This window comes from Phaeoacremonium minimum (genome assembly GCF_000392275.1).
Source record: "Phaeoacremonium minimum UCRPA7 unplaced genomic scaffold PA7_03_scaffold_160, whole genome shotgun sequence".
NCBI classification, from domain to species: Eukaryota; Fungi; Ascomycota; class Sordariomycetes; order Togniniales; family Togniniaceae; genus Phaeoacremonium; species Phaeoacremonium minimum.
Window position 1 is genome coordinate 39159 of NW_006921067.1, and position 27037 is coordinate 66195.

Sequence of the window (27037 nt, forward strand, 5' to 3'; positions counted from 1 at the left end):
CAGACGCCTTGCATATATCCAAAATAATCACAAGAAGCTACTTACACGAAAGCACAGAGTGGTACCCGCTAGGGCCAAATTGTTGCCTTGTATACTGGGCTCTTTTCTGCATCTCCAAAAATGGTAGAATATTGATCTTGCCACTGGATGCTCAATTCCGGATTCAGCGGCTTCGACTCACCGGACGAGCCATACGCGTTCTTCCTCCTCATGGCAAGGTTCCAGGCGAAGACTGACTCGGAGGTGCCAGTAATTAGCCCTGCTCGGAGCATGATCTCGTAGTCGATGAGGGCACGCTGATCCCAGCTGAAAGTATCTAGCAATGCCAGCTCAGGAGCGTCCAGGATATCCCGTTTCAGAACGCTTGTCGCTCCAAACTCCTGGGCCCGCTCAGCGAACGCTGTGACGTTCTCCTCGGTAGCGCCGGTGGCCAGGTAGACCACGGGGATATGATTCTGTGCGAGATAGTTGAGGTAGTATGCGGCTTGCGTCTCATACGGAGGAAACTCTCCCGCAACATCCTTCTCTGTGCGCAGGTGAACTCCGATAAAGCTGTCCCGCTTGATGCCATTCCGCGGGTCTAGGTTCAAGTTGAAGCGCTTCTGCATATTATACAGCCCCGAGGCGGCAAGTAGCCGGATGTCTTCCCGTATGCGAAGAATGCGTCCAAAGTTCTTGGTGAAACCTGGGTCATCATAGGCAGTGGGCCACGCAAAGGCGGTCTTTGCGAGATGGACACGCATAGGATATATACGATTCTTGGCGGGCTTCAACTCCTCTAGATGCTCGTAGAATTGCCTTCGTATCCTGTCGGGGTATTCAATGATCGTTCCATTCACAAAGTTCTCGGTCAACTCGTGGAGTGCGACGGTTTCGGCCTGAAGTACGCTTGGTACATCATATAAGTCGTTGAGGGACCGGTAAACCTTCATCTGGGGGCAAAACGCGGCCAGACTCTGATTGAGATGGTTGAAATCGAAGAAATAATCCATGGGTATCCCTTTCGGGGGACCAATGGGATGAGGGTTCAATTTCGTGATGTCGGTATCGGAGCGGCGAACGATATCGGGAAAGACCACATCCGCTACAGCCAGCGTCAGTAGGATTACACTTTCAGGCTCGGAAGGAATAACAAACCTCCTATCTCAATTGCAAGGCGAATACAGTGGAGGTGCTGATTCTTGACGGCGCCGATGCCTCCTTCCGGAGGATGGCAAGTGAGGATCAGCTGTCTGTCCTTGTCTGCCCATGGCTTAGAGGCGCAGAGCTCTCGGATCTTGGTGCCATCAAAGTCGCCATCAATCTCGTGCTCAAGGTAATCGGAGACGAAGAGCTTCTTCTCGTTCTTGAACTTGCGGAATATCTCAACATAGGTATCACGCGACGTCGTCAGATAGGCGAGCGACCAAATGATGAGAATCAGCGGCAGTCCAAACTTTAGGACGCCAAAAAGTCTAGCCGAGTCCAGCATTGCGGCTGTGTGCTCTTGCAGCGATAAAATGACTAGGAAAAGGTGCTATTGAAGTGAAGAGAAGAGGACAATCTCAAGAAGAGCAGTCCATTTGGGATGAGACCGACGAGAAGTCTAGAAAAGGTGGCCAAACGTATACGGTGCTGGTGGTGAGCTGAAGCTTTTCGCGCACGCTGATAAGACAGTGGCCAGCCCTGCGTTCCAATCAAGGGAGCTAAGAAAAGGGACACTGAACACGAGCGGATCGATGCCGAAACAGGTGAAGTACCCACCAAATAGTTGGCTTTTTGACTTTCAGCTAATAAAGACATCGACTCTTACCTTGCTTCTAGAGGAATTGCACCTACACTCAAGTCGTCGCTATTCAGAATGGGCATTTTGAGTTGAGCAGATGTAATCCGAGGTTGACAAAAGTTTAAAGGATTGATAAATCGGGCTGATTTAAGGTACGCCGGGATGACGTGGAAGGAATACCTAGGTAGCATTGCCTAGGCTAAATAGCTATTGGCGCTCGGGCATTCTGAGGTATTCAGTGAATCGGCTGAATTGCTACACTGATTAAAATACTCTGATGTGAGCAGGCAAGGCAAGAAAGCAATAGCAAACCACGACAACCACGCTATCCACCTAGTTCGGGTGTGCCCCTTCAGTAAATCCGTGCTGAAATACATAGAGCACAAGGGTTCTTGTTTGAATAATAAATTTCAACTAGTGTCAGTAGTCATCTGTCTGGGTAATTTCTCTCGGTAGCTATCCTGATAGAGGTTTACACGCTGCAACTCCCGATTTCGATTGCGAGTCTAGATTTCGAGCTCTCTAGGCGGTCAAAGCCGTTCTAGCGTGGTATAGAACCAGATGATGCTTCGAATCGTCTATTTCAAGGATAGACCTTGAGTCTTAACTTAATATCCTGATTTACGGAGCCGTGTTTGTCCCTGTTCTTGTCCCGCGATGCTACAAATTTAGCACGATCCTCCTTGCATGACGCGCCTGTTCGCGGGCCCAGAGCTTCGGTTTCAGGACTTATATAAACAATTTCGTTTTGTCCTCTCAGCCTTGGACTTGTCACCACTGCTAATTGCCAACCAAGCGGTCCCAGCCCATAGATCGACACCAAGGAGAGCGATCTCCCGCACCTTTTCATGGGAATAAGCCTGTCAGCACAATGGTATTGGATGGATCAGAAAGCCCCAGAGCGATGATGTAAATCTACGTGGAAACAGCCGGATTCTCGATCGCGATGTCTCTCTAGGATGTGCCACACTCGAATTTTGGCGTACAATAAAAAAGCATCGAGATTCAGGATTGGACCTTGCGAGAATCCTGGGCTTGACTGAAGTCATGATCATCAATTCGCGCAATGAAAGCTCCTGATGGTGATGCGAGAAGACAATCTAGCCCATTCAAGACCCAGGTTCGCCCCCGCAATATTCATGAAGATATAGACAGGCTGTTATTTCGCCCCGACGATCTATCAGAATGCATGAAGACTAATTCGGCTGTCTGTCCTTTCATCACGGTTGCAATGTGGCAGCATCTGGGCAAGGGTGACAAGAGTGATTGGCACAAATGTCTAAGACGTCTCTCAATGGACTGTGGGGTGTCTGGATGCAACGGTGAAGATGACAGGGCAATCCCAAACTGTCACAATGAAACACTTCGACATCCAGCAGATGATCACAGTATGTATTCTACTATGTAGCAGCCAGACGCCTATACTGCAACTCTGCCGTATCATCTGACATATGTAGGCTGGGAGCATCTCGATATATCCCACGTCGTTTCTGATATCACATTGTCTAGTCTCTCCTTTCCGCCGGTCGTAGGACGGACTGCATTGCACTTGCGAAGCAGCCCCCGTCCGATAGCTGACAGACTCCAGAGGAGTTGGCACTCCCTTGTAGGAAGTGAAGAGATCGAGACCAATAAGATAAGTTGTGGGACGCGAAGTGTTCACGCCGTTGGACCTTGGGCCCCGGTTAGTCACACCCCTCGACTAAAATTTGAGAGATGAGAAGGTCAGGGTATATATGATAACCACGTAGGTTTAAGGGGGTTGATGTACAGTAAGATGCCTGTTATCGTGATCCTGGAAGTGAACCTGGCAAGCGAGGAAGTCTTACGCAGGGTACATGTCATCTACATGCTGTTCATCGCACATGCGTCAAAGTTGTGTGGGGAGACGCGAGAGATAAGGTACCCCAGGTACCACCACAAGGTTTATCCGTGGAGGGGCCACACAGAAAAGCACTTAAAGACTAGGCGCGTCGCGTAGACGCGAAACTGGCGCGTCGCGTCTACTTCGAGGCGTGAAAACCCTGCCTGACTTGGACGTACATCTTGCGCGAACCAGACAGCCTCTCTGTTCGTGTTCCCTCACTTGACCGGCTTTTGAAAGTGATAGCCAGACGGTCAGACCTGTTCGTCGCTTCCAGACGCTTTTCTACACTTACACCATCAGAGTGAGACAACTCAATTGACTGGAAAACCCGCTCTCTTCTATTCCATCCAGACAACGAACTCCAGCATATCAAACTCCACTTTGCTGCGCATTGAGGGATACTATCCAGGACCAAGTGCTGCAGCTTCAATTCATCCCAGTACAGATCCGGCTACTTTCATTTTTACCGCTTACCGCCACTTCCCCCCCAAGGGTAGCATCGTCTGTTCGCACATAGAGACCGTGGTGGGAAGGGCTTTACCAGCCTCCCGATTTATTTCAACCCCGTAGAACTGCGTTCAAGTCCCGCAACAAGACGACGGCAGCGAGTGATTCTTTAACGCACGGTCTCGAAAGCTTAGGACGAGAACACACGTTCAAGTGATCCCCCGAACTAAGAGAAGGAAGAAGCCGATTTGCGAGACGCTGTCTCACCGCACGTCTTACCCTGGTCTGGTCACTCTTGCGCTACGCTGCTCGTATTGTTGTTCGATTCGACCGTTCGACTCCGCTTGCCCCGGGTGCGAAGTGAAGTGTTCAGTCTCATCGTATCCCGACGACAAAGGAGTGCTCTGCTCTGTATCGCTTAGCCTCTGCGGTCTTCCCGTGGCCTCATCAGTCTAAATCGTCGGGTTGTCTGCAAGCTGCATCGGACTGCAGACCTGGCAGAGCTGGCAAAGACGACGATTGGCAAGAGGCATCGAAGCGAGCCCATCACGGAATCGCTTCCCAGTCTTGCCGAAGCTCAACGGTCTTCCGTCTAGGATCCATCCAGTCGCCCCATCCAGAACTGCCCCGACTGGAGCAGCAGTGGTTCTACCCGTCGCGCTTCACAGACGCGTGTCTCTCCCCATCGCAGATCGCTGCAGCCTGCAGTCTGTCGAGTCTGCTAAGTGGCCGCGTTCTCTGCACCTCTACGGGGAGTGCTGTGAGGCTTGCAGACAGCAAAACGGATCCCGCGACGCATCGCTGGGCCACAGACACTACTGCGCCTGCATAGACTCCCAAGAGCGCTCTTTTCCCAATTCCACCACGCCGACTCCAGTGGCTGCAGCCCCAGCTCCGGCTGCCATTCTCCAATGATCTGATGTGCCTGTGAGCCGATCCCGCGAGTTCAACAGTTTGCACCCCGTCAATCCGCCGCCGCCGCTCATCAGGGTCCCCTGCGCCGAGGCTCCACTGTCTTGTGCGCAACTGCTCTGGGTCCAGAAGCCACACGCTGCAGGGCCCCTCGTCGACGACCGGCTGCTCTCTGCGCCAGCATTTATTACAGTGGGGGGTTTCCGCAGTTGGCTGCTACCTCACGTAGAACAGGGGTGGTAATAGGGTCCCTCCACAGTAGGACTAGCGACATACAGCAGGTCTTTTCTGCTGCTCTCTGCCTCTAGTCTAGGTGTCTGTTAGCCCCAAAACCCGCTCTTCGCGCCAGCCAGGCCCTCACTCCCACACCCTCTCACCCATCACCCATCACCCATCACCCACCTGGCCGTCTCCTGCATAATAACCCACTTCCTCTCCAGCAGCAGCAAAAGCGAGCACACACAGGCAGACGGACGGGGATACATATTCACTCTTCCCGCCTCCTCCACACAATTGTGCATCCTCCCTCTTGTTCTCACCCTTTTCTTCAACCAGTCGTTCATTTATCCTTTTCCCCCCCAAACCTCTCGATAGACCCTTTAGGCGCTCTCGGCGGGGTTCGCATTGTCAATTTAGCTCCCCAGAGTCGACCGGGTCCAATTTGCACCACACTACGGCACAGTACCCTCGCATCATACACCACCACCACCACCACCACCACCACACCACGACTCTCCTCCTCCACTTCACATTCCTGACACGACGAACCGGACCTTTTCCTTACCTGTTTCTCTCACCTCGGACACACCAGCTATACGACTATTTCTCTTTGACCTATCTTTTTTAATCCGATTGTCTTAATCACCCATTTGGGATTCGCCCGACACGCGAATCTGCGGCCAGCTTGATCAGATCCGTCTCACCACACTTAGACGCGACCCAGCCATCCGAATTCTTGGTCATCTGCTTCTGCGCGGGAACTCAGGACTACACGCCCATTCAATATATGCAGACACTGGAGAAGGCGAAAATAAGCTCTTTTGATCAACTGAAAATAGTGATCGTGGCGACGGATTACAGGCTCGTCGCTTCAATCAAGGCGCCTACTGATTAATCGTGGCGCGATCGCTCGTAAAGAAGAACTTCCTACCAAGGATCTGGTCTATTCGGACCATTGCTTGTATAGCGCTGATATCGCTGCGGCTGACCGTCCTCCACATCTTCAAGGCTTGCTTGGCGCGCTGGCATTCCAGCGCGACTTGAGACAAGATGCGCGCAATAACCCCCTCCGAGGGGCATCGCTCCGCTGAGTACGATGTCCCCAAAACACCAGAGCCGTTTACTGAAGAGGAGACGCGACTCCCTTCTCCCCCCCGACCGCGATTGAGATTAAAGAGACGAAATGTTTCACAGCACTTGTCCGCACCAACCCAGCAATTCTTAGCTTCAGTCGCGGCTGCTGATATCCCCATACCAAGCATCGAGGAACCCGAAATTGCGCCTTTTGATCCCGACATGGCTCAGGCTTTCCCTGGCATGGAGCAATTTACAGAGATTGAGGATGCGGCGTCGCTTCAGATTCGAGGCCGTACCTTCTCTCCACCGAAGACACCAGCGCCTGGCTCGGCGCCGTCGCTCTCACCATCTAGATATCCCAACTGGTCAATAGACTCCGCTCTGAGTAGCTGGGAGTCAAGTCCAGAGCCCGAGTCGAGCAGGCCGTCGACCTCTCGCTCGAATCGGACCAGCACATCGTCGTTCAGTCGGCTATCTTCATGCTTCTCTGATGACATCCATCTGAGCCCCGAATTCGAGAGCACAGACAAGTTCATTTGCATCTCGGACGTTCTGGCACCTTCAGGTAGCTCAGCTGCAAAGACAGCTCGAAGAAAGGCACCATGGACGAAGGCGATGGATACTCATCTGTGGTCCACGTACATGCTCTATCTGGAAGACCCTAATGTGACGCCAATGCGGACGAGTCGCAGTGGTGTTCCTCCTGAGGGTGTCATTGAGAGAGTAGCTCGCGAGGCAAAGCGCAGCTGGAAGGGGTCAAGGGCAATGACAAAAGCCAACGTCCCCATGGGCCGCAAGAGCGGAAGCACTACACCCACATTAGATGCGTCGGGAGCTTTCATCGAGTGGCCGCATAGTGGCGGCGCAACACGGGCTCACCTGCGTGAGATGTGCAAGTTAAAGGCAGCTGGGCCGATGGGAGGCAAATTCCGCTACATGTCGCGTAGCCCGACACCTTTTGCTCAAACCACCATTCGCCAATTGAACCGGCGAGTTACACCTTCTCAGCCCTCATCATCTTTCCAGACTCAGGATATGGCAATGTCCTTGACTTTGAGCACCTCCGACACCATGAATCCCCAGGCACCGCTAGCTCAACTCACCAGCTCAGCTCTCGAGGTTCCAGCACGAGAGCCTCTGAGAGACATCAACCATGTTCCGCATTCAGAAACGGATGCGCCACCGTCTATTGAGGAGCGTCGCCGGTTTGGCTCGCCCTTCAGTGCTAAGAGCTATGGCCCCAGCTCATCCACCTCTTTCATGTCTGTCCTAGGGTCACCCAACTCTAGGGTGGAGCGACAGAATCATACTATTGGACCCCGTCGGACTTTGCGCTCTCCAGTACGATTAAGCCGCTCTGGTACCCAGAAGCGACGTACTAGACAGTCGCAAGAGCCTCGAAAGCGGCCAAGTCTTTCGGCTGACTTCTTCCTGGATCCAACATTTGCCGCATCTCTGAACAACATGAACCGAGCACAGGAGACGGAGTACAGTTCCACGAGCTCTGCTCGTCAAGACGATCTATTCATTCCCCGTACAGCTACAGAGCCATCCTTGATATCCTCGAGAAGTTTGCCTCAAGTCACCGCTCAGCAACTTGCGCCTCCTCTGTTGCCGCCACCTCGTCTGGGTTCTCCGTTTTCAGGACATATAGCTAGTCACAGCGTTCCTAACCGCTTCACTCAGCCTGGAAACTTTGAGATGATGCTTGGGCGGCCATTTGCGACTGTCCAGCAACCAAGTGAACCGACTGCTGTTCCAGCGCGTGTCAACCTGGCTTCTCGTCTTGCCTACATTGATCGCCGGCTGAAGGAGTTCAATGGACGTGGGCAACGTCGATCTGAATCACCCTTGTGATCGCGTTCGGCTCAAATCATTCATCCCATCTTCTTTTCGACATATTCCTTTTCTCGTCCTGTGTATAATCTATGTTTTATCATGTTTTTACGACTGCCATGATTTGATGCGAATCATACCCGCGATTATCGGCACATAGACAGCTCGGAGACTACCACCTACCATTTGGATCGTGACACGGCCGTACTGTAGGGTATGACATGTAACTCGATCCAACGGCGATGAGCAGTCGCAATTTCTTTTTCCTTTGTGGCTCTTCTTTGGGGACGAGTTGTTTGAAGACCTAAACCTTGGAGGTGTTGGTTGCATGCCTGGAAATGAGGTTTCCGAGTTTACGGCTGGCTCTTTGATGAAAAAAAATCTCACGAAGCTCATGATGAAAGGACGACGACTGTTTTGTTTGGAATTTTCTGTTTTAAAATTGACGATATCTGGATCTGAAATCTCTCTTCGACAACCGAAGACAAATCTTGCTTGACACCAGGATAGATCGGAGTTGGTATCCCAGACAAAAGTCTATATAACGAGTTACGAAGTACATTACAAACCATACTACAGACAACATTCTACAGGGAAGATGCCTAGGCTCTTCCACAACTCAATAGGGAATGAATATAAATCAACGCATCTGTTGCCCTTACCCTATTCTGTCCATGTATGCGACCACGATGAAATTCCTATGTCTACACCAATGCAGGGTCCTCGCGTGACAGTCGCGTCTCCCAACGGGGTCTAGATGACCCAGGGATTGTCCTTGACAAGTCTCAGTTAGTTTGTAGGCGCAATTTCGCTATTGGAACAAGCTTCCGCTCGCAAATGGATCCCGCCAGACGTCCCCAGATTTCGTAGACCAATTAGGCTTGAGTCGCAAGGCCAGCTCAATGGTTGGTATGAGGTCAGGCTGCAGGCCTACTCCAACTAAAGTTAAACTACATTTTCCCTCTCGTATCTGCGCAGCAGTCCCATCTCCTTCTCCTCCCCTTTCCCCTTCTGACTTTTTTCACGCTTCTCACATCCCTCTTCTCTTCACATCTACATATGCCTCTGTAGATGCTGTCACGATGCTAACGCCTACTGCGGCGAGGAGATGGCGCCCTACACTGTTTCTCGTCCTATCCTTGCTTGCCCTGCTGCTCTTTGGCGGCAGGGCCGAGGCTTCTGTTGGCGACCGCCTCACGGACTTCCGCGAGTGTGTCGAGGTATGTGTCGCGCACATTCTGACAGTTACACAGACACCACCATGCTAGCAGACAAACTACGCGGATTGAAGCTAACTAGATTGCCCTCAGGTATGCAGGAGTGAGAATTGTGCTCCAGGAAAACCGCAGACGCCAATCCGTGAGTTACCACCACGACCAAACATCAAACCCGACGCTTTAGCCATAATTCGATCTTCTCTGCTCGATCGCTTCTTCCGCTTGACACTGCTGACGGTCTGATTCTTTGTGAAATAGCCCTTGTTCATCGTCTACTTCTCTGGGACTGCCCGGCCGAATGCGACTATACATGCCAGCACATCGTGACACGGCGGCGCGTTGCCGCTGAAGAGGGCGTGGTGCAGTTTCACGGCAAGTGGCCCTTCCACCGGCTACTAGGCATGCAGGAACCGTTGTCAGTTGCCTTCTCGCTGGGCAACCTGGCGGCGCACCTCAGCGGCCTGTCAAAGATCCGCGCCGGCATTCCCCCATCGTATACGTTGCGGCCTTTCTACGAGATGCTCGCCTACGTCGGCGCCGCGAGCTGGATCTTCTCTGCCATCTTCCACAGCCGCGACTTTCTCCTCACCGAGCAGCTCGACTACTTCGCTGCGGGCGCCAACGTTCTCTACGGCATGTATTACACGACGGTGCGGCTGTGGCGGCTCGACCGCCCCGAGCCCAAGATTCAATCAGTCTTGCGTGCCTGGACGGTATTGTGCCTGGCTATGTACTCGGCTCACGTCGCGTACCTGAAGCTGTGGCGCTGGGACTACGGCTACAACATGGCGGCCAATGTGGCTTGCGGCATAGTGCAGAACATAATGTGGTCCTGGTTCAGCTTCAACAAGTACCGCGAGACCAAGAGCGCCTGGGCCATGATCCCAGGCTTCACCGTTGCCTGGGTCATGATGGCCATGAGCCTCGAGCTGTTCGACTTCCCGCCGCTGTGGGGTGCTATTGATGCCCATAGTCTCTGGCATCTGGGGACTATCTTGCCTACATACCTGTGGTATAAGTGAGTATCTAGCCCCTCTGTGGTGCAGGACGGGCTTGTGCTAATATCATTCGTAGCTTCTTGATCAAAGACGCCCAGGATGATATTGCAAGAACGCCTAGGCTCAAGGCTTAGACACAAACGAGTGAGGCTGGACATACAAATTGACTTCGTCGAACATTTCGATGGATTGGAGACCGCATCGTATATAGGTTATCTGGGCTTTTCACCCCCAAAAAACTAATAGTGCCAGTCTTCTCTTGTGCGAGTTTACATCTTGAAGGATTGTTTCCGAGCTTTGTATCCTCCTTGTGAGGACGGTCTCACCTTGGAAGAATCGAGCAAGATGGCTGTGCGTGGTCAGCTTCAAGAGTAGTTATGAAGCGCTAGAATAGGATATGGTCAAAGGCGAGCGAGCAATGACTTGGCCCTCCGCCAGGGTAATGAACGTCAGTTCGTCGAGAACATCATTACCACATCGACTAGGCAATTACGACCTTTGAAGTTGGTAGGGCTATAGTAATAAAACAGAATATTCGAGAATAATAAACAGAACTTTGTTGCCTCGAAAATACCGTGATCCTTGTTGTCCAGCACCGTTAACCTCGATGGTCTAATATTGATACGATTAACACATGACTTCTTGAACTTGTTTGAGGTTGTTCCTTGGCCTGGCGTGGAATAGATATCAATCACAAGTGGTGTGTTGGTGGTGACGCTTCTTGTATAAATGATGCGCTTCGCCAAAGTTCAGCATAGGCCAAAGTTCTCCAGAGTTACCACGACACATAATCATTGAATTACCCCTAGAGAGAAAAGCGTCTATAATCGTCAATGATGAGTAGCTAAGAGAATTCGAGTAACCTTGAACTACGTTCCCCACGCAGGACTGATGCGATTTGGCGAAAGGAACAGCGCAAAGTTGTTGGACAAGACAGCCAAGTGGCCAGGAGAGAAGCATGAGTCGATGGGTGCTTGTGCTGCAATATATGTGTAAGTACACTCATATTCACAGCACTTCAGTTTCAACATGATGGGTTGGCACTTCAGAAATTTGGGGCATGCTCTCATTTGTCAGTCAAAGTGCTGCATTTCAGCTTGAACTTTAGATGTGAAGAGACACAGAAATCCATTGTCAAGAGTATTTCACTTCAGCAAGTGGAGGCAGAGCGCAAGTCGTACTATCTAATGCTTCGTTATCATTGCGGTTGTGGTTCTATCTATACAGGGGCATGCGCGGACCTGTTGCCTTCTCAGGCGCCTAATCTTATGTCCACCAACAGTCCTTCATTCCAGCCTGAGCCTATCATTCATTCCGAGTGTTATTCAATACAGGATTCAATACAAGCTTCCCAATCAGTCCTCATCCGTCAGCCGAGACACGTTGGGTCCCGCTTTCTCCAAGCTTGCCTTGAGTCGGCCAAGCACAGCCTGTTTCTTTTCTCTCTTCTGGCGGATAACTGACTTTTCCTCCTCACTGAATCCGCTCAGCTTCTTGCGCGGCGGCGTACCTGGCGCACGAGCACCGTATGAAGTTATCGAAGAAGTAAGCGACTTCCGTGGATCTGGGGACTGAATCGACCGTCTGGGTGGGGTCCTAAAGGGGGATCCCTCGCGACTACCAACCGAGCTGAATCGAAGCTTGCGCATCTGGTTCTCCAAGACGTCGATGTCTCCACTTCTCTTCTCCGCCATGCTAGTCATCTTCATAATTGTCTTCATGATCGCCTCGACAGTAGGCACGGCGGCGCTCTTACCAGCTGCTCCAGCTGCAGAGGCAATCTTGGTCTTCAGCATAGTCAGTGCACCCTCGGCCTCAGCAAGCAGTCTGGTCATATGAGCATAAGCTCTGCGGAGGTCGTTCTGCTGCGTCGCTTGCTCTGCGCTAAGGGGCAGGGAGCGGGTGGCAGCAATCTGGTCAGGATCAAGTAAAGTTCCAATGACCCTCTTCATATCTTCCTGCTTTGCTCGGAGCCTTGGGAGCTCCTTAAGCAGATCTTGGCAAGCATCCCAAGTCTGATCGAAGTCTTTCAGTTGGCCATCCAGCAAATCTTGCGTCAGTTCGTCGTCTAAAATCTCTCCAAGGTCATCGGCTTCGCATAGAACCCAGCTGTCAGGGTCGTCCAAATCTTCCTTTGTTCGCCCACTATCTTTATATAGCTCTGTATGGCCCTTGATGAAGCTGGCCAGAGCTCGTGAATTGAGTCCGAGAACATGCATCATCCCATTAATGTCACGATACAACGCCTCTGCCTGGGACGCAACGGTTGATGCTTCGGTATTCGAAGAACTGCTGGCGAATGCAGTGAAATCTGCAACTTCGACAGTCGGCTCGATTTCCGAGTCAAGAATTTGCTGCACGTGTTCATATTCTTCATCTTCAAGAGTCTGGGACTCTTCCTTATCCTTTCTCTCCTGTGCTCGTCTCTGGAGGATCACATTATGGTCCTCTTCAGGCGGCCCCCGTGCCGTGATGGATTTACCAAACACACTAGCACTTGGTTTACGAGCACCCAAAATCTGCGACGCCATTCCTGGGGCACTAACCGAACGAGATGACTCGCTGCGTAGCACTCTTGGAGGAATAGCACCTCGAACGGGGCTAGGCGATCGAGGGCTGACTGGCACAGGTTGTGGGAAGACTGGTGCGTTGCGATTAACTTCACCAAATAGTCGACCCGGCTCGGGTCGAGAGACAGTTGAGAATGTGCTGCCACCCATGCCGCCAAAGGAGCTCTGGGGCGTGAAGCCTACAGCGCCAGTCGTCGTCGGGCTCAAGTCTTTAGCGACATCGACTCCGCTACCCTCAGTTCCGGGCTCAGAGCCTTCTTCCTCCTCACCTTCGCCATCCTCGCCATCCTCATCCTCGTCTTCATCTTCGGACAAATCATCCTCCTCAAGGTCATCCTCTTCTGGACTGCTTGGCACAGTGGGAACTTGAGGTACTTGCTTAGAAGATGAGTTCGAGAGGAAGTCGGGTGGTAGAGGAGCTGCTTCAGGGACAGGAGACTTGGACTTTGGCTTCGCCAAGAAGTCAGGAGGTAATGGTGCTTCTTCTGCAGCAGACTTCTTGGGCTTGGACAGAAAGTCAGGGGGCAGAGGCGCCTCTTCAGCCTTGGATTTTGTCTTATCCTGTAGAAAATCAGGAGGCAACGGCGCATCATCCACTTTCTTGGCCGGCTTCGAAAGGAAATCGGGAGGAAGTGGAGCATCGTTAGCAGCCAGAGTAGTAGTTTTTCCTTGGAGATCTAGAGGTAAGGGGGCAATATCAGCAACCTTGCTTGGCGTAATTTTCAAAGTGTCTGGGGAGACAGCGGAGGCAGTGGATGAAGAGGAGGAATCTCCAAGAGGGTAGGCAGCCTTACTCGTTGACTCTGGAGGTAATGGTGCCTCCATAGAATTGTCGGGAGTCTTTTTCTCAGGCTCCACCTTGATCTCCGGCGTCCCCTGACTAATCTTATTGACCGAAAAAGGGTTGCTAGCAGGTGTACTCCTTGCAAAGATGCTCGTCTGCTGGGTTGTCTCGGTTCCTGCAGAAGACTTCCCGAAAAGACTCGTGAAAGACCCTGGGTTGGGTTTCGGTGCCCCGAAAAGACCAGTATTAGGTGGCGGAGACGTGCTGAAGAATTTAGAAGGAGCTGGTGTGGTAGTCGGTGTCGTAGACTCAAGGCTGAAGACTGATTTTGGCTTAGGCTGCTCAGTCACAGGAGTTGTGGCATCCATATCTTCATCTTTAGAAGGCTCTGTTGTCCCTGAAGACTTAGCAGCATCTCCAAGTGAGAGACCGAAGCCGCTGCCAAAAAGAGAGCCACCACTTTTTCCGGTGGGTTTCTCATTATCATTCGCGCTGGCAGGGTCCGCCTTGAACGTAGTTCCCAAGACGAACGGCGAGGACCCAAGTACTGGAGCGCCGGCAGGTTTAGATGTTGGAGGAGGGAAAGCAGTGTCTGCATCCATGGACACTTCAGGAGCGGCCGATCCAAACACGCTTGGTGTCGATGGCTTGCCAAAGACGCTTTGACTCCCTGATGTGTCGGCTGGTTTGCCGAAGACACTCGTTGCAGAGCTGTCACCAGCAGGTTTCCCGAACACGCTCTGACTAGAAGACGATTCCCCGGCAGGCTTGCTGAAAATGCTTTGCCCGCTCGAGGCGCCACCCAGAGACCCGAAACCGCTGGTATTGTTACTAGCAAACCCAGCAAACCCGCCCGAAGCCGGGGTTGTGGATGTAGTAGAGCTCCCAAACACCTTTCCTGATGACGGAGCTGCAGCTGTAGTTGAACTGCCAAACACCTTGCCTGTTTGAGGTGCAGCACCACCGAATCCATGCTGGCCAAATGCAGGAGCTGCTGTTCCTGTAGAACCTGCAGCCCACGGAGAGGTCCTCATGCCCAAGCCCATTGAAGACTGGCCGAAAGCGGGAGCAGCTGGCTTGCTGCCGAAGGTGGAAGAGCCAAACGATGGAGTTCCAAACGTTGGCCCGCTCGCAGCCGCTGCACCAGAGAATGGATTTGACCCAAATGGTGAGCTAGTGGCTGTTGCAGCAGGTGAAGAAGCCGCAGCAGAGAAAGGGGAAGGTTTGGCACCGAAAGCAGAGGACTGGCCAAAGGAAGAAGTGCTTGTTGCTGGGGCACCAAAAGGATTTGCAGGAGCAGGGCTGGAAGGCGCAGCTGGGGCAGCAGAAGGTCCCTCAAGTGCTGCCATCCCAGGATAAGTTGTGCCTTGACGGATGGCGTCGGTATAGAGTATCCACCAACACGACAGAACGCCATCATTGTTGAGTGCCCAGAGCGCGGGAAGCGGTCCAGGCGAATATTCAATCTCCTCTTCACTAGGAATAGGTTTATAGACCTTGTCCTTGCTTGAAAGATCAAGACTCACACCAATAGGATAGGTCTCGTTCATATTCTCCTCACTCATGGGAAGCTGTGCACGTTTAGAATCATCTGCGAACTCGGTAGTTGTAAAGACATTGGTGATCTGTTCAGCGGGCTTGTCACCCGCGAGAGGTGTCTTTGATCGAGTCAGAAGGCCGATACTATCAGTTGAGGTCGATGACACAATCAAAAGATCGAGGAGGTTAGGAGGGTAATCCCGGATCCGTAGCACAGAGTGATGGGGAACTTTGTCAGAGCCAAACGGCTCCACTGGGTCAGTAAGCTTTCGAAACTCGAAGCTTGCAGCTTGGCCTTTTGGCTCATGTCGGTGCACAATATGATATACCGAAGTTCCAGGCTGGCCGTTCGTCTCATTGTAAATGACAAGAAACACGTCGTTCTCCAACCAACTAACCGAGGCAACTAGAAATTTGTTAGCTGAAGCTGTCCTTGTAATCTGAACTGAAGCCTGCGTACCATGATAATCTCCTAAGCTCGTCGGTTTCGGAATTAATGCTTTGTCCGTACCATCAGGGGTCATCTGGGCGATGGTTCCATCTGCCATTCCTGCAACAATCTGCTTCCCCTTGCTACTCCAAGCAGCACAGCTGACCTGTGCCTTGAGAACCGGGCCATTAGCTCCCTGAATTATTGATCGATCCTTCAAATTAGCCATTAATAAGTTCCCGTTGTTGGTGACAATCGCGCATAGTTCTGCCTTCTCGGCCATAGGATTTGGAATGAGTGCTCGAAGAGTCTCGCCATTAGTAGACAGCTCGAAAGCAGACTGTGAAGAGCCTTGTGACAGAGATTTAACGTCATATACGGCAAGACCGCCACCTTGCTCGGCGGAGACAATCAGGAATTGTTCGTCTGCCGTGAAAGCCAGTTGCGAAATCCTCATAGGTAGAGGGATCTTGACTTGGGGTTCGAACGGCCGTATTTCGCTGTCGCCATTCTTAGAAGCTGACAACGCGTCTCGTACCGATTCCGTTGTCGCGAGAGATATAGAATCTGGACCGGCTGCGGCAACGAGGCCCTTTCGTGGGGCAATGCTCATGAGCGATGCCGTTGGGGCGGGGGCGCTGGACCATGCTGTCGTCAACTGGATCTTTGCTTCGCCTGCTAAGGAGAGGAATCCCAAAGACTATTAATGTTAGTTCACGTTCAAGGAAGCGCATGCACGAAGAATGCGCCTGTATCTGTGGAACGCACCTCAGTCTGGATGACCTCCAGGTCAGCTCCCATCGTCAGTCCTCCTGCTCCACCACCGGCACCCCCAATCATGGTATTTCCGGTATTGCCAAAGCTAAACGCCATGACTGTCGCAAAGTAACCGGCCTTGGAGAGAGGACCCGAAGTTCATAAGTTCGTTTTTCTCATCGGTCGAAGGCCGGGGTTGTCGTGTGTTTGCCCGCAGAGAGCGTTTAGCTCCTGTTGGCGGGAGGGCAAGATATCAAACCAAAACAAGGAGCTCCAACTGCGCAAAGTGGAAAGAGAACGGAAGACAAGAAACCAGGCTCAAAGAATGTTCGTCCCAAGCATAAGCAGATAGATCAAGATTATGTCTGTTTGGCGAGGAAGACAGGGAAAGGTGAGGGTTGAATGCTGCGCTGTGTCCCTCTTGGAGCTCAAGTTCGACGCGAAAAGGTGAAGGCGGCCAGAGTTCTGCCTACCAAAAAGGATCCCTGTCACTGGCTGCTTTTACCAAGCTCGATTCCATATCACGTGTAGCGAGCTTTGACTCTTATTTTAATGGTAAGGTTATCCTGCACTTTCCTGCATTGGGGACGCCGCTTCCCTAGCCATGGGCAGAATATGCTACCTAAATTAGTTAGCTTGAACTTACATAATAAATTACCCTGCATAAGCTTCCAGGTTCGCGTTGACTGAGCTTCTTGGTGCCTTGCAGTGCTAGGACAACCTGAAGGCAGCTCCTAGCCTCGTAATCCAGCTCTACCTTAACGTACCTCAACCCATCAAGAGAAACGCCCTCCATCCACGAAACCCATCTCAACCTCCCACGCCAACAAGTCTATCCCCGCTGACATTCATCGAGCGGAGTTGGCGATTCTTAATTGACGACCGAGATACCCAACACTCTCCGTTCTCACGATGCCGGGGTTCGATTTCTCAAATTACAACCGCAATGCTGCGCTCCACGCCAGAGGTGTTCCTCTTCCCAAGGCCACCAGCACAGGTACTACTATCGTAGGATGCATATATGATGGCGGTGTAGTGGTCAGTATAGCCTCTCGTCTTCACCTTTGAGGATCATCATTCGACTCGAGCGACTGGGCATCCGCAGCCTCGCCTTCTTAGACGTCAGGTCCTGGCGTTTGATTTGCTTCCAAGCACCACCATCAAGCTGACATGATCTCCTCTCCAGATTGCCGCCGACACGCGAGCGACATCCGGACCCATCGTGGCCGACAAGAACTGCGAGAAGCTGCACTACATCGCGCCGAACATCTGGTGCGCGGGCGCGGGCACGGCGGCGGACACGGAGTTCACGACGGCCATCATCTCGTCGAACCTGGAGCTGCACTCGCTGTCGACGGGCCGCAAGCCGCGCGTCGTGACCTGCATGACGATGCTCAAGCAGCACCTGTTCCAGTACCAGGGCCACATCGGCGCGTACCTCGTCGTCGCCGGCGTCGACCCCACCGGCACCCACCTCTTCACCGTCCACGCCCACGGCAGCACCGACAAGCTGCCCTACGTCACCATGGGCTCCGGCTCGCTCGCCGCCATGTCCGTCTTCGAGACCCAGTGGAAGGCCAGCCTCACCCAGGACGAGGCCGTCGAGCTCTGCAGCCAGGCCATCCAGGCCGGTATCTTCAACGATCTGGGCTCCGGCTCCAACGTCGACGTCGCCATCATCACCAAGGACAAGACGACGCTACGGAGAGGATATGTCCGACCCAACCAGCGGTCACAGAAGCTCGGCAACTACGTCTTCCCTAAGGGCACGACGGCGGTGCTGAACGAGAAGGTGATTCGCAAGGATGAGATTGGCAAGTATGTGAGCGTGCACGAGCTTGCGGTGGAGGGCGATGACGAGAAGATGGATGTGGACACGTAAGATGAACGGAGTTAGAAGGGAGCAGTGAAGCATCAAGTAGCGGGTTGTTGTAGCTCTTGTACCAATATGTCTGACATGAATAGAAGACTGGCTCTGGGTTTTGGTTCTTCGATACATCTCACAACCAATGCAATGTGACTCTGCTTACAGCAAATTCTTCATGTCATGATTTGTTGCGGACTCTCGCTGTCTCATTGATCATTATGAAGTCTCTGGGTCCGTTAAATACAGACGACCATTCGAATATATACATTAGAAGCATATCAGGTATAGACACCGTAGAAAGTTTGTACAAATCCCAAATAGCTTCAGAAACTTCTCTTCCCAGATCATATGGCGATAGAAGCTCTCTCCCCTCCTCCGAAGATGAAAATGGAATTACTCCTGTGCTCGACGCTCTCTTGGTTTCGATCGGCCGATGCAATGCGCAAAGCAGATGAAGCCAGCCCGAATAGCAGTCCTAGAGAGATGATGCGGCATTGAATACCCCCTTTAGAACTCCTGGATATGGGATATGTGATTATAGTCATTATCATATCATGAAAACATGCTTATTCCGTGTGCTTTATGAACTGGCAGCAGTGTTGGCCCTGGACTTGCGTCCGAAGATATTTCGGCTCCTTGATTTGGACCGAGGCTTCTTCTTGTCCTCTTTGCCTTCATCATTATATTTGGACTTGTGGATCCTTGACAAATTGTGAGCTTGGATTCAAAGTCTTGCATGGGGGTTTAATGACTTACCAGCTGTTTCCAACCATGCTCATCCCCTTGGCCTCGGCCATCCTGTAGAACTTGGCACTAGTCTTCAAGTTCTTCTTGCAGCCGATGCCTTGTGCATAGCAGAAGCCAGCCTCTGCGAGAGCGTCGACGTCACCCCAGTCTAGAAACTAATTAGCATGGTCAAATCACCAAATACAGGAAGTTGCACTGGAGCTAAACGTACTACCAGCGATTTCAAAGCATCGCAATGCAAGAGCTTTGTCCTGCTCTATGCCCCAGCCATTCATGTGGCTAACACCCAGCTCATAGATGCTCAGCGCAAATTGAGCCTTTCGTGTCTTGCGCTCAAGGAAGTCCACTGCCTTTCCTTCCTTGACATGGTCCTCGTCCTCCGCAATCTCGACGCTGGCGCACTCCGCCGCCTTTCTCAACCACTCCACGCCCTCCCTCTGATTCGGTCGCATGCCCCAACCGTGTCGGCACGCTAGAGCATACAGGAGCATGCCTGTAGGATGGCCTTGCTTGGCGGCAAATCTCAAATGATAAGTCGATTCATTCAGCTTACCAGCTTCATGCAAGGCAATAGCCTTGGAGACGTGCTCTTCCGCTGGAATATCTGACATGGTTGTGGTGGTCGCAGTTGAATACTGAGATCGGGCGGCCTTGATGGTACTCGCAGAATCGCTGGTAACAGCCGATACAGCTGTCTTGAGACGAGACGGTTCGTGCAGTGGAGATGTAAGTGGGCGACCCCGTTGAATGTCTTCTGAGGATCGTCCCCCGTCTGTAGATGGTCTGCTAGGGCTGGGTGACAGCTCTGATGTAGCATTGAGAATTTCGGTGCTTAATTTGCTACGTTCCAAAGACGGCCTAGGGATAGACTCTTCCAAAAATCTGCTACTCGAGCTTGAGGGCCGAGTGGGAGGTGACGGGGGTGCCTGACCACCATATGGTATCGTTTGAATGTTACTGGGTGGTGCCACAGGAGGCATCTCATACTGAAATGACGCGGGTGGCGCCTCGGGATCCATAGGACTGGACCGCTGAAGCATCTTGCCTCGCGGGAGAGAAAATTTAGAGTAGATATATGACGGAGCAGCCGCTCGGGGGTCTTCTGGTAGAGTTTCTGGGAAGCCTTCACTGTGCATGCTGATTGGGGTGTTCGCTGTGTCGTCGGCCAGGATAAAAGAAGCCTGACTATCTGAGGATGCTTGCCGAGCAGGGGTATCTGGCCCAGGTGTACCAACCCGGCTGATTGGTCTCGAAAAGTTGAAAGATGGCCTGGGAAGCTCCGAAGTATTGGAACTGATTGATGGGGACCTAGGTAAATGGCCTGGTGAAAACATGCCGCTACTTCCAGAGAGTTTGCGAGGTGGTTGAGAGTGAAACGAGTTGCTCATGGACCCGGCGCTGTCCCATTCGCTAGGCTCCAAAGGTGATGACATGATACTGGAGGACCTTTTGGGGAACATTGAGCGCGGTGGTGCTAAACCGCTAGAGTCGAAGGAGTGCTTCTTCACGATCTTCTCTGGCGATTGAGACATTGAGTTGCTCGTAACTGGGGAGAGCTGCGCCATGTTTTGCGGAGGCAATGGCGTCACTTCCTCTATCCTGTTTCGTGTCGTAGAGCCATCCATTGAAGACGGTGACTGCTCTCGTCGTGCTCCAAAATAGCCATTGCCTTCATCGGCATTCTTCAGAGGTCGCCCGCGTGCTCGTTCCAAAGCCGCTGGATTGGGACTCGGAAGCGGGAAGGACTCATCTGGAGTTGGTGGAACACGACTCATCCGGGGATGCATAGACATAGGTCGAATAGGGTTGTCCTCCACCTCGGTTCGCAAGCCCAACCCGGTCAATGGTGGTAGGGTTGATTCAGTATCTGATGAGCTGTCCGCAGACATGGAGCGAAAGTAGTCAGAACGTCCTTGCACAACAAGAGGGCTCTCCGTCGTCAGAGGAGGCAACCTGCTCATTCTCTTTCCCTCTTTGGCGCTCTCCTGCAGCTGCTTCGCAAGCATACGGCTCTGTAGGGCAAAGGCATCGAGTGGCGAGAGCTCCGGCGGTACTTCGCCGGCAACATGTAATCGTGGAGACTTCAACGGTCTTGTGACCGAAAGCTGCGACTGCGACCGCAGGTCGAGGAAGTTGGGTCGTGGGGCCGTCATGGTGAAGCTGCTCAGACCATGAGCCCGTATGTTGTGTAGAATCGGTGACAGAGGGACGCAGGATCGCCCGCCTTTCAGTGTACGCGCGTTGGTGTTGAGCTCCAAATATCCCAGGCTGGACTGTGCCGGCTCCTAGACCAGGCCCAATTCGGCGCTCTGGTGTAGCTGGAATGCGCGTAAGATACGATTTGGGGGGTGCTTTTGGAGCTTGTGCTCTGGAATGGATCGTCTAGAACCGCCGACGTCAAGGTAAGACGGTCTGGCCACTAAGAACGCCCACTTCTGTGTGCAGCCGATTTACCGGCAGCGCATGAAAGATCAAGTCAAGTCAAACCTGAAAGCGGCCAAGGACAGCGGCGGATGATTGACGAGGTGCGTGGGATGCGGGATCCTCGAGACAAAGGCCGGCCGGTTCGTATGCGTGGTAATGAATCGCAGATTGAGCACCACAATGATGTGTTTATGGAATGATAGATAAACCTGATTTCGACCACTTTGTTGCTTGACAAGTCGATTGTATTGGAGGAAAAGAGTGAAGCCGATGGCGGGGATAGTGATGCGTAAGGGAGGCGACGAGGTCAACTTTGCAACGGCTGTGTCAGTCAGGAGAAACGAAACAAGCCGACACACGCTGCGGGAGGACTAAGCGGGCGATTGGACGCCTTTGTTCTGGATGAGGACGAGGTATGACGGCGTGGATGCAAGCAGAGGGGAGAGACCAGAGACTGACGATGCTACCAGCAGCAGAAGACAGACGGTGGGTTAAATAATCAATATCAATCAATCAAAAGAAGCAACGCATGCGCAGAGGCTTGCTTGCTTGCTTGCTTCCGGGGTGGAAGAGGGATGGGCAGATGGGGGAGGAGGAGGAGCAGGAGAAGAAGAAATCAAGTCGATGGTGAGCCCAGTGCAAGTGCATCAGCAGGGTGCAGGTGGTGGACATACGGGGAGACAGACAGTCAAGACGGGAGACAGGGACGGGAGGCCAGCAGCACGGGCTAAGGCTAAGGTACCTACCACCTACCTAGGTACCTTACCACGCACCTGCATCTCCGGTCACTTGTCACTGGGGGACTGGCGCTGGGAACCTTGGGCCTCGGGGGTCCATCATAGGTGGTCTAGGTAACCTTGGAGCCACCGAGGTAGCGAGGTACCAGCAACTCTGCGCAAGGCGCCGGTGGAAGCTGCTGTACCGCTGTAGCGCAAGGTTAGGCCCGAAACGGCGTAGAAACAGGGACGAGTGGCATATAATTGGAACTGGCCGTGCTGCAAAGAAAAGAAGGGGTCTCGCCGCTAAAAGCAGCCACAAAGTATGGGGTACCTCCACTCTCTCTAGGGGCCTGAGGGGCCTAAGGTACGCCAGCAGTGGCCAGCTCTCCAGCCAGCAGAGGGGCTCGAGGGGCTCTTCGTCTGTGTCTGTTGTTTTGGCTGGCTGTTTTCTGTCCTGTTGCTGAGGTAGACAGCCACCCACCTTGTTGCTCCTCTCCGGGTCCTGGTGCTGCCCTGCTGACAGGCGGCGGCCGTCTGTCCCAATTTCCCCTTTTTTTCTCGATCTTTTCTACGGCGGCCTGTTAAATGACGACTTGCACCACCCTACATGAACCGGCCGCGATAACTGGCGGAACGGGTTAGGTGAGTAGTAAGAGACTCCACGCACACGCAACCTCTCTCCCTCTCCTCCAGCTTGAAGAGATCTCACTGGCAAGTTGGAGTCTCTACATTAAAGGTACCCAGATTCAACTGTGGCGGCATCGGCGTCATCATTCTTGCTGGGATTTCCATCCATCCATCCATCAATCAATCATTCACCCATCCGCCCCAGTGAAGCAGTAAAGCGATGGCGAGACGACTTAAGTAGGGGTGGGCAATCGATGAGGCAGGTTGGTTCCCAGATCTGCACTGATGCTTGCGCCGTTGTAAATGGCGGCAGCCGACGATCGTGACAGGGGCTTGTGGCTGACAGACCGGCCCCCTGGCCGGACAACATGAGACGAGGCGAAAGCATCTCGATTGCACCAGAAGCAAACTCTAGTTCTCCAACTCGACCAACTTCTCTTCACGTTAGATGCCAATTAGCTGGAGCATCTATCGCAGTGGATCAACTGAAGCGTGTGTCTGCAGTAGGAGCATGTGTCCTTAAAGCTTAAGTGGCTGCACTAGGCATATTTTTCTGGCTCCATCTCATTCAGGGGTAATGATCGTGACAACCCAACCGAGGCGCCTTTTTGCCGTGGCTTGTGGTGCAATCAAACAAACTCACCATACATACATACATACACCTGCCAGACACGATATTCACTGGAAAAACAAAGTCAACATGCCGTATAATTTCTCCAGAGGCGGCATCGAGAATAGCATCCCGTCAGCTAGCTCTGTCTCGATTCTATACAGTTCGGTTATCTGAAAATTGTTACCTGTCCCCTCTCACGACATCCTTCTAGACCTAGTTGGCGATGAGGCCAGGTCCGTCTAGCCAAGGCCCACACAATCGATAAGTTTCCTCAGAGTCGAATACGAGGTATGCCAAGACCGCGGCCCAATCGGCTGCTCAATCGTGTCAGCATCGTGTGCTGTCTTTCTTCAGGGCCATATTCCCGAAAAGATAGCGCCCTCGGGAGCATCTGCTTTTGATCTCGGTTGAGACTGTAGTGTCCTGTATATACAAGATAAACCCACGGGGCCACAGGTCACGAAGCTTGTACATGTTACATGCTGTACTGTTAAAGCGGCTAACCGCAGAGCGACAGCACACGACATTTCGCCGCACATTACTTCATCGCTGTACCCCTCACTCACACCCTTTAGCAAGTTTGCGGTTCTCAGGGGTAGACCCTTCGCGACTCTCCAAGGCTTCTCGTAGATTCAAGAAATATCAAGCTTCACTACATCAGAAAGTGGCAAAATGTTTCAGATTGATGGCCCTATCGGGGTCCGCATCGCTGGGTGGCCGTCATCAGTGCTGAGATGAACAACTGCCGCGCCAGGCCAATCACGTCCACCGTCTCCTACTGTTTCGAAAGCTCCCAAATCTTGAAAATTGATTGCAAAGATAGCACCAAAAAGCAAGGTGTAATCCGCGCCGTCCAGTGGCAGGCCGGGGGACGTGGAGAACCCTTGCAACAGTCCTCTCGGCAGAGACAATCTGCACGTGTGGATTGCAGGCGGGACGTTGCAGCTGTACCGTAAACCGCAAATGGGGGCCTCCGCAACAGGCGAAATTACACTCGACCAAGGCTATCCCGGACGTGGGCATGTTTGTGGAAGCCCTCAATTTATTACTCAATAAAAAGACACGAGATCCGGTCAATTGTGAATGGTGGGAGTGAGCGCCTTTGCCAAGCTATGGCTGACAACTTGTACTGTCTTATTTCACCGGGCTTGCAACCTATTTAGGGTTGCCAGGTGGTCCGATTGTTTACGACAGCATCGTGAGATGTAGAAAAAGTGACAATCTCGTACACGATGTTTGTTTATACGCGTGACACTAAAGAAATGCGTCTCAAGATACACAAAACTATGCGGAAAGTAGTAAGTTGCTCTTGAGTGTGACTGAGCTGACAGCTAAGCTCTTCACTTTCCCTATTCAGATGACTCAATACGCAATATGCTTTCAGGTTGTTCATATCAAGAGCAGTTTTCCTTACTATCCTGAACTCCACACCCCATGCTTAGCAAATCAGAGAACCGAAGCATACCTATTCTACATAACATAGAGCTTCTCTACAAGTCCTTCGACCTCATCTTCTTTAACCTAGTTGCGCCCTCAAATACACCACGATCCACAGCCGCCGCCACGGTAAGCGTGCCGCCAATGACCGCACAGAGGCCAGTCAGGAACCCAGCAAATGTCTTTGGCCTCTCCTCGCGATTGATGACCTTCATCGGCGAGATGTCCTAAGGATTGTGTCAGCGTCTAATCCAGTCAACTCGAAGCTCATGATAAGTTGACTTACATATGAGAAGAACACGCCTGGGATACCACCCTTTGAGTGCAGACGCTCTTCGTGGCCTTCAGCGCGATCATCACCTCCAGCTAAGCTACGCTTATGGCTTGTGACGGAGTACTGGTGCGTCTCGACGCTTCCGTCTGCGCCTTGGCCGAAGGAGCCCAGCGCGGCACCATCCTCTGTATATCCACCGCGATTCTTCTTCTCCCAGCCAAGAGGGAGGTACGAGGTGGGCACAATCTTGACAAAGTACATGTAGTTGAAGTTCGGGTCATCTGTAACCTGTTTGATGCCGTCCAGGGGGTTCTGGTGATGGTTCGTCCAGGGAAGAGCCTTCGAGCCCATATTCTTTGTGATCGACTCTGGCAATTGCGGACCAAAGCGGAGATGGTGAATCGTATGCGAGAACGAGTAGCCGTCGTTGGGGTTCTCCCAGTAGTTCTTAAGGTCGTGAACGTGCATGTTGCCATTACTGAAGCTTCGTCCCGGTGCCAAGTGGAAGTTTCCAACTACCTTGTTCACACGGAGCCCACCCTCGATACGACAGCCCTCACGCCTCTGCTCCTCCAATCGCTCAGCGTAATGTTCACGCTGGCACTGTTCGACACCTTCGCCCTTACCAAAGGCCCATGATGCTTGCGCATATGCCTCCCGGACTTCGTCACAGGTGTTGCAGCATCCAGGCTTCATTGCGTTGCTCGGCGGAGATGCTCCGTAGCACTGGCCGCAGTAGTTGGGATCCAGGTGCTTGGCCGCTTCATCTTCCCGATGTAGATCGAGCGCCTTGACATCGATAACACCACCTCCCTCAGATTCAGCTCTAAGTCTGACTTTGTTCACACCATGTTGCACGCCGTGTTGCTGCTCGCCCGATACATCCATTACATCGAGAGTGAGCAATTCGCAAGGAATGTGGGGGAAGGTAATGTTCAAGTGAATTTCCATTCGCTCGCCTGTGTGGCCGTCTTGTCAGTCCCTTGATCATCAATTGGGTCGGTGCGAAGCTTACCTCTTCCCTTATCCACGATCAGCTCAGGATGAATAGCTATCCTCCTGTAGTCTGCCCATTCTCCCCACGCCAGGTAGAGGACAACGATGAGCGACACTATGGTCACAATCCCACCAGAAGTTGTTCTGATTCGCGCATCCTCGACCGTTTTCGTGAAGGCATCCAGCCTTGTGAAACGAGATTTGGGCGGCATCTCGGCTGTGTCCCCTCACTCTCCAAGAGTGCGCTCGCTTCAAGGGGTTATGGAGAGCTTGCAGCTACGCGCAAGGCAAGCTAATTGAACGTTGCAGCTCCGCAAGAAACAGAAATTGAACAATGAGGCACCCGCTAAGGTATCATAAGGAGCGTGTCAAGCGGAGCATTAGGAGAAACAAGATTCATGAGGCTCAAAGGACAAAGCAGTAAAGTTGTCCGGTCCGATCCTCAGCCCCCCAGGAATAGATAGCTTAGCTCAAGAGGACACCTCTCCCGAGCGACTCTGACGCGGCTGGCTCCGCGAGAAGATTATTCCGCAAGCCGATCGCCTAGCCCAGCCCATTGGACCCCTGGAAGTCTAGGCTAAGCCCCTGTGGCATCCATGGATGGCTCCGTAAATCCATCTTAGTCAAGCGGACACCCCACAGTACAAAAGAGCTTCGTAACCCATATTATATGATGAAGCGAATATAGATTCGATGATTCATGGCATTCAAATTATCTTTACCAGAGATCAGGGGTGTATCCATTCTGCATGCAGGGCTAATCAATATTTGATGCCTTTGATAGATGAAATACCACAGTAAAGCTTCAAGGTAGATACCTACACCTCCGCCAGGGTAATAAAACATGATTTTAGCGAGTTGAATACACCAGAAAACCAGGGTTGAGAATATCTGATTGAGGCTTCGAAGATTCTGT

General features: G+C 52.3%; 7 protein-coding genes across 7 annotated transcripts; 2 read left to right on the forward strand and 5 right to left on the reverse strand.

Annotated features, from left to right (window-relative positions):
• Positions 1-68: 68 nt before the first annotated feature.
• Positions 69-1471, reverse strand: UCRPA7_2375 (putative alternative oxidase protein; the record flags this gene model as incomplete). Its single annotated transcript, XM_007914975.1, has 2 exons — positions 69-1084; positions 1138-1471. The coding sequence occupies 2 exons, from the start codon at positions 1469-1471 to the stop codon at positions 69-71; spliced, it is 1350 nt and encodes a 449-aa protein (XP_007913166.1).
• A 7734-nt stretch (positions 1472-9205) lies between these two features.
• On the forward strand, positions 9206-10472 carry UCRPA7_2376 (putative mn2+ homeostasis protein per1 protein; the record flags this gene model as incomplete). Its single annotated transcript, XM_007915028.1, has 4 exons — positions 9206-9343; positions 9434-9482; positions 9599-10358; positions 10415-10472. The coding sequence occupies 4 exons, from the start codon at positions 9206-9208 to the stop codon at positions 10470-10472; spliced, it is 1005 nt and encodes a 334-aa protein (XP_007913219.1).
• A 1221-nt stretch (positions 10473-11693) lies between these two features.
• On the reverse strand, positions 11694-13733 carry UCRPA7_2377 (putative nuclear pore complex subunit nup159 protein; the record flags this gene model as incomplete). Its single annotated transcript, XM_007914980.1, has 1 exon — positions 11694-13733. One exon carries the CDS (start codon positions 13731-13733, stop codon positions 11694-11696), a length of 2040 nt encoding a protein of 679 aa, XP_007913171.1.
• Positions 13734-15165: 1432 nt separating this feature from the next.
• Positions 15166-16501, reverse strand: UCRPA7_2378 (putative nuclear pore complex protein; the record flags this gene model as incomplete). The annotated part of the gene is made up of 4 exons (XM_007915011.1): positions 15166-15168; positions 15219-15637; positions 15692-16361; positions 16430-16501. The coding sequence occupies 4 exons, from the start codon at positions 16499-16501 to the stop codon at positions 15166-15168; spliced, it is 1164 nt and encodes a 387-aa protein (XP_007913202.1).
• An 828-nt stretch (positions 16502-17329) lies between these two features.
• UCRPA7_2379 (putative proteasome subunit beta type 7 precursor protein) lies at positions 17330-18299 on the forward strand (the record flags this gene model as incomplete). Its single annotated transcript, XM_007914983.1, has 2 exons — positions 17330-17455; positions 17604-18299. 2 exons carry the CDS (start codon positions 17330-17332, stop codon positions 18297-18299), a joined length of 822 nt encoding a protein of 273 aa, XP_007913174.1.
• A 565-nt stretch (positions 18300-18864) lies between these two features.
• Positions 18865-19642, reverse strand: UCRPA7_2380 (putative cell cycle inhibitor nif1 protein; the record flags this gene model as incomplete). Its single annotated transcript, XM_007914936.1, has 4 exons — positions 18865-18985; positions 19041-19179; positions 19243-19503; positions 19585-19642. 4 exons carry the CDS (start codon positions 19640-19642, stop codon positions 18865-18867), a joined length of 579 nt encoding a protein of 192 aa, XP_007913127.1.
• A 5262-nt stretch (positions 19643-24904) lies between these two features.
• UCRPA7_2381 (putative endoplasmic reticulum-golgi intermediate compartment protein 3 protein) lies at positions 24905-26076 on the reverse strand (the record flags this gene model as incomplete). Its single annotated transcript, XM_007914963.1, has 2 exons — positions 24905-25078; positions 25138-26076. The coding sequence occupies 2 exons, from the start codon at positions 26074-26076 to the stop codon at positions 24905-24907; spliced, it is 1113 nt and encodes a 370-aa protein (XP_007913154.1).
• Between the last annotated feature and the right edge of the window lie 961 nt (positions 26077-27037).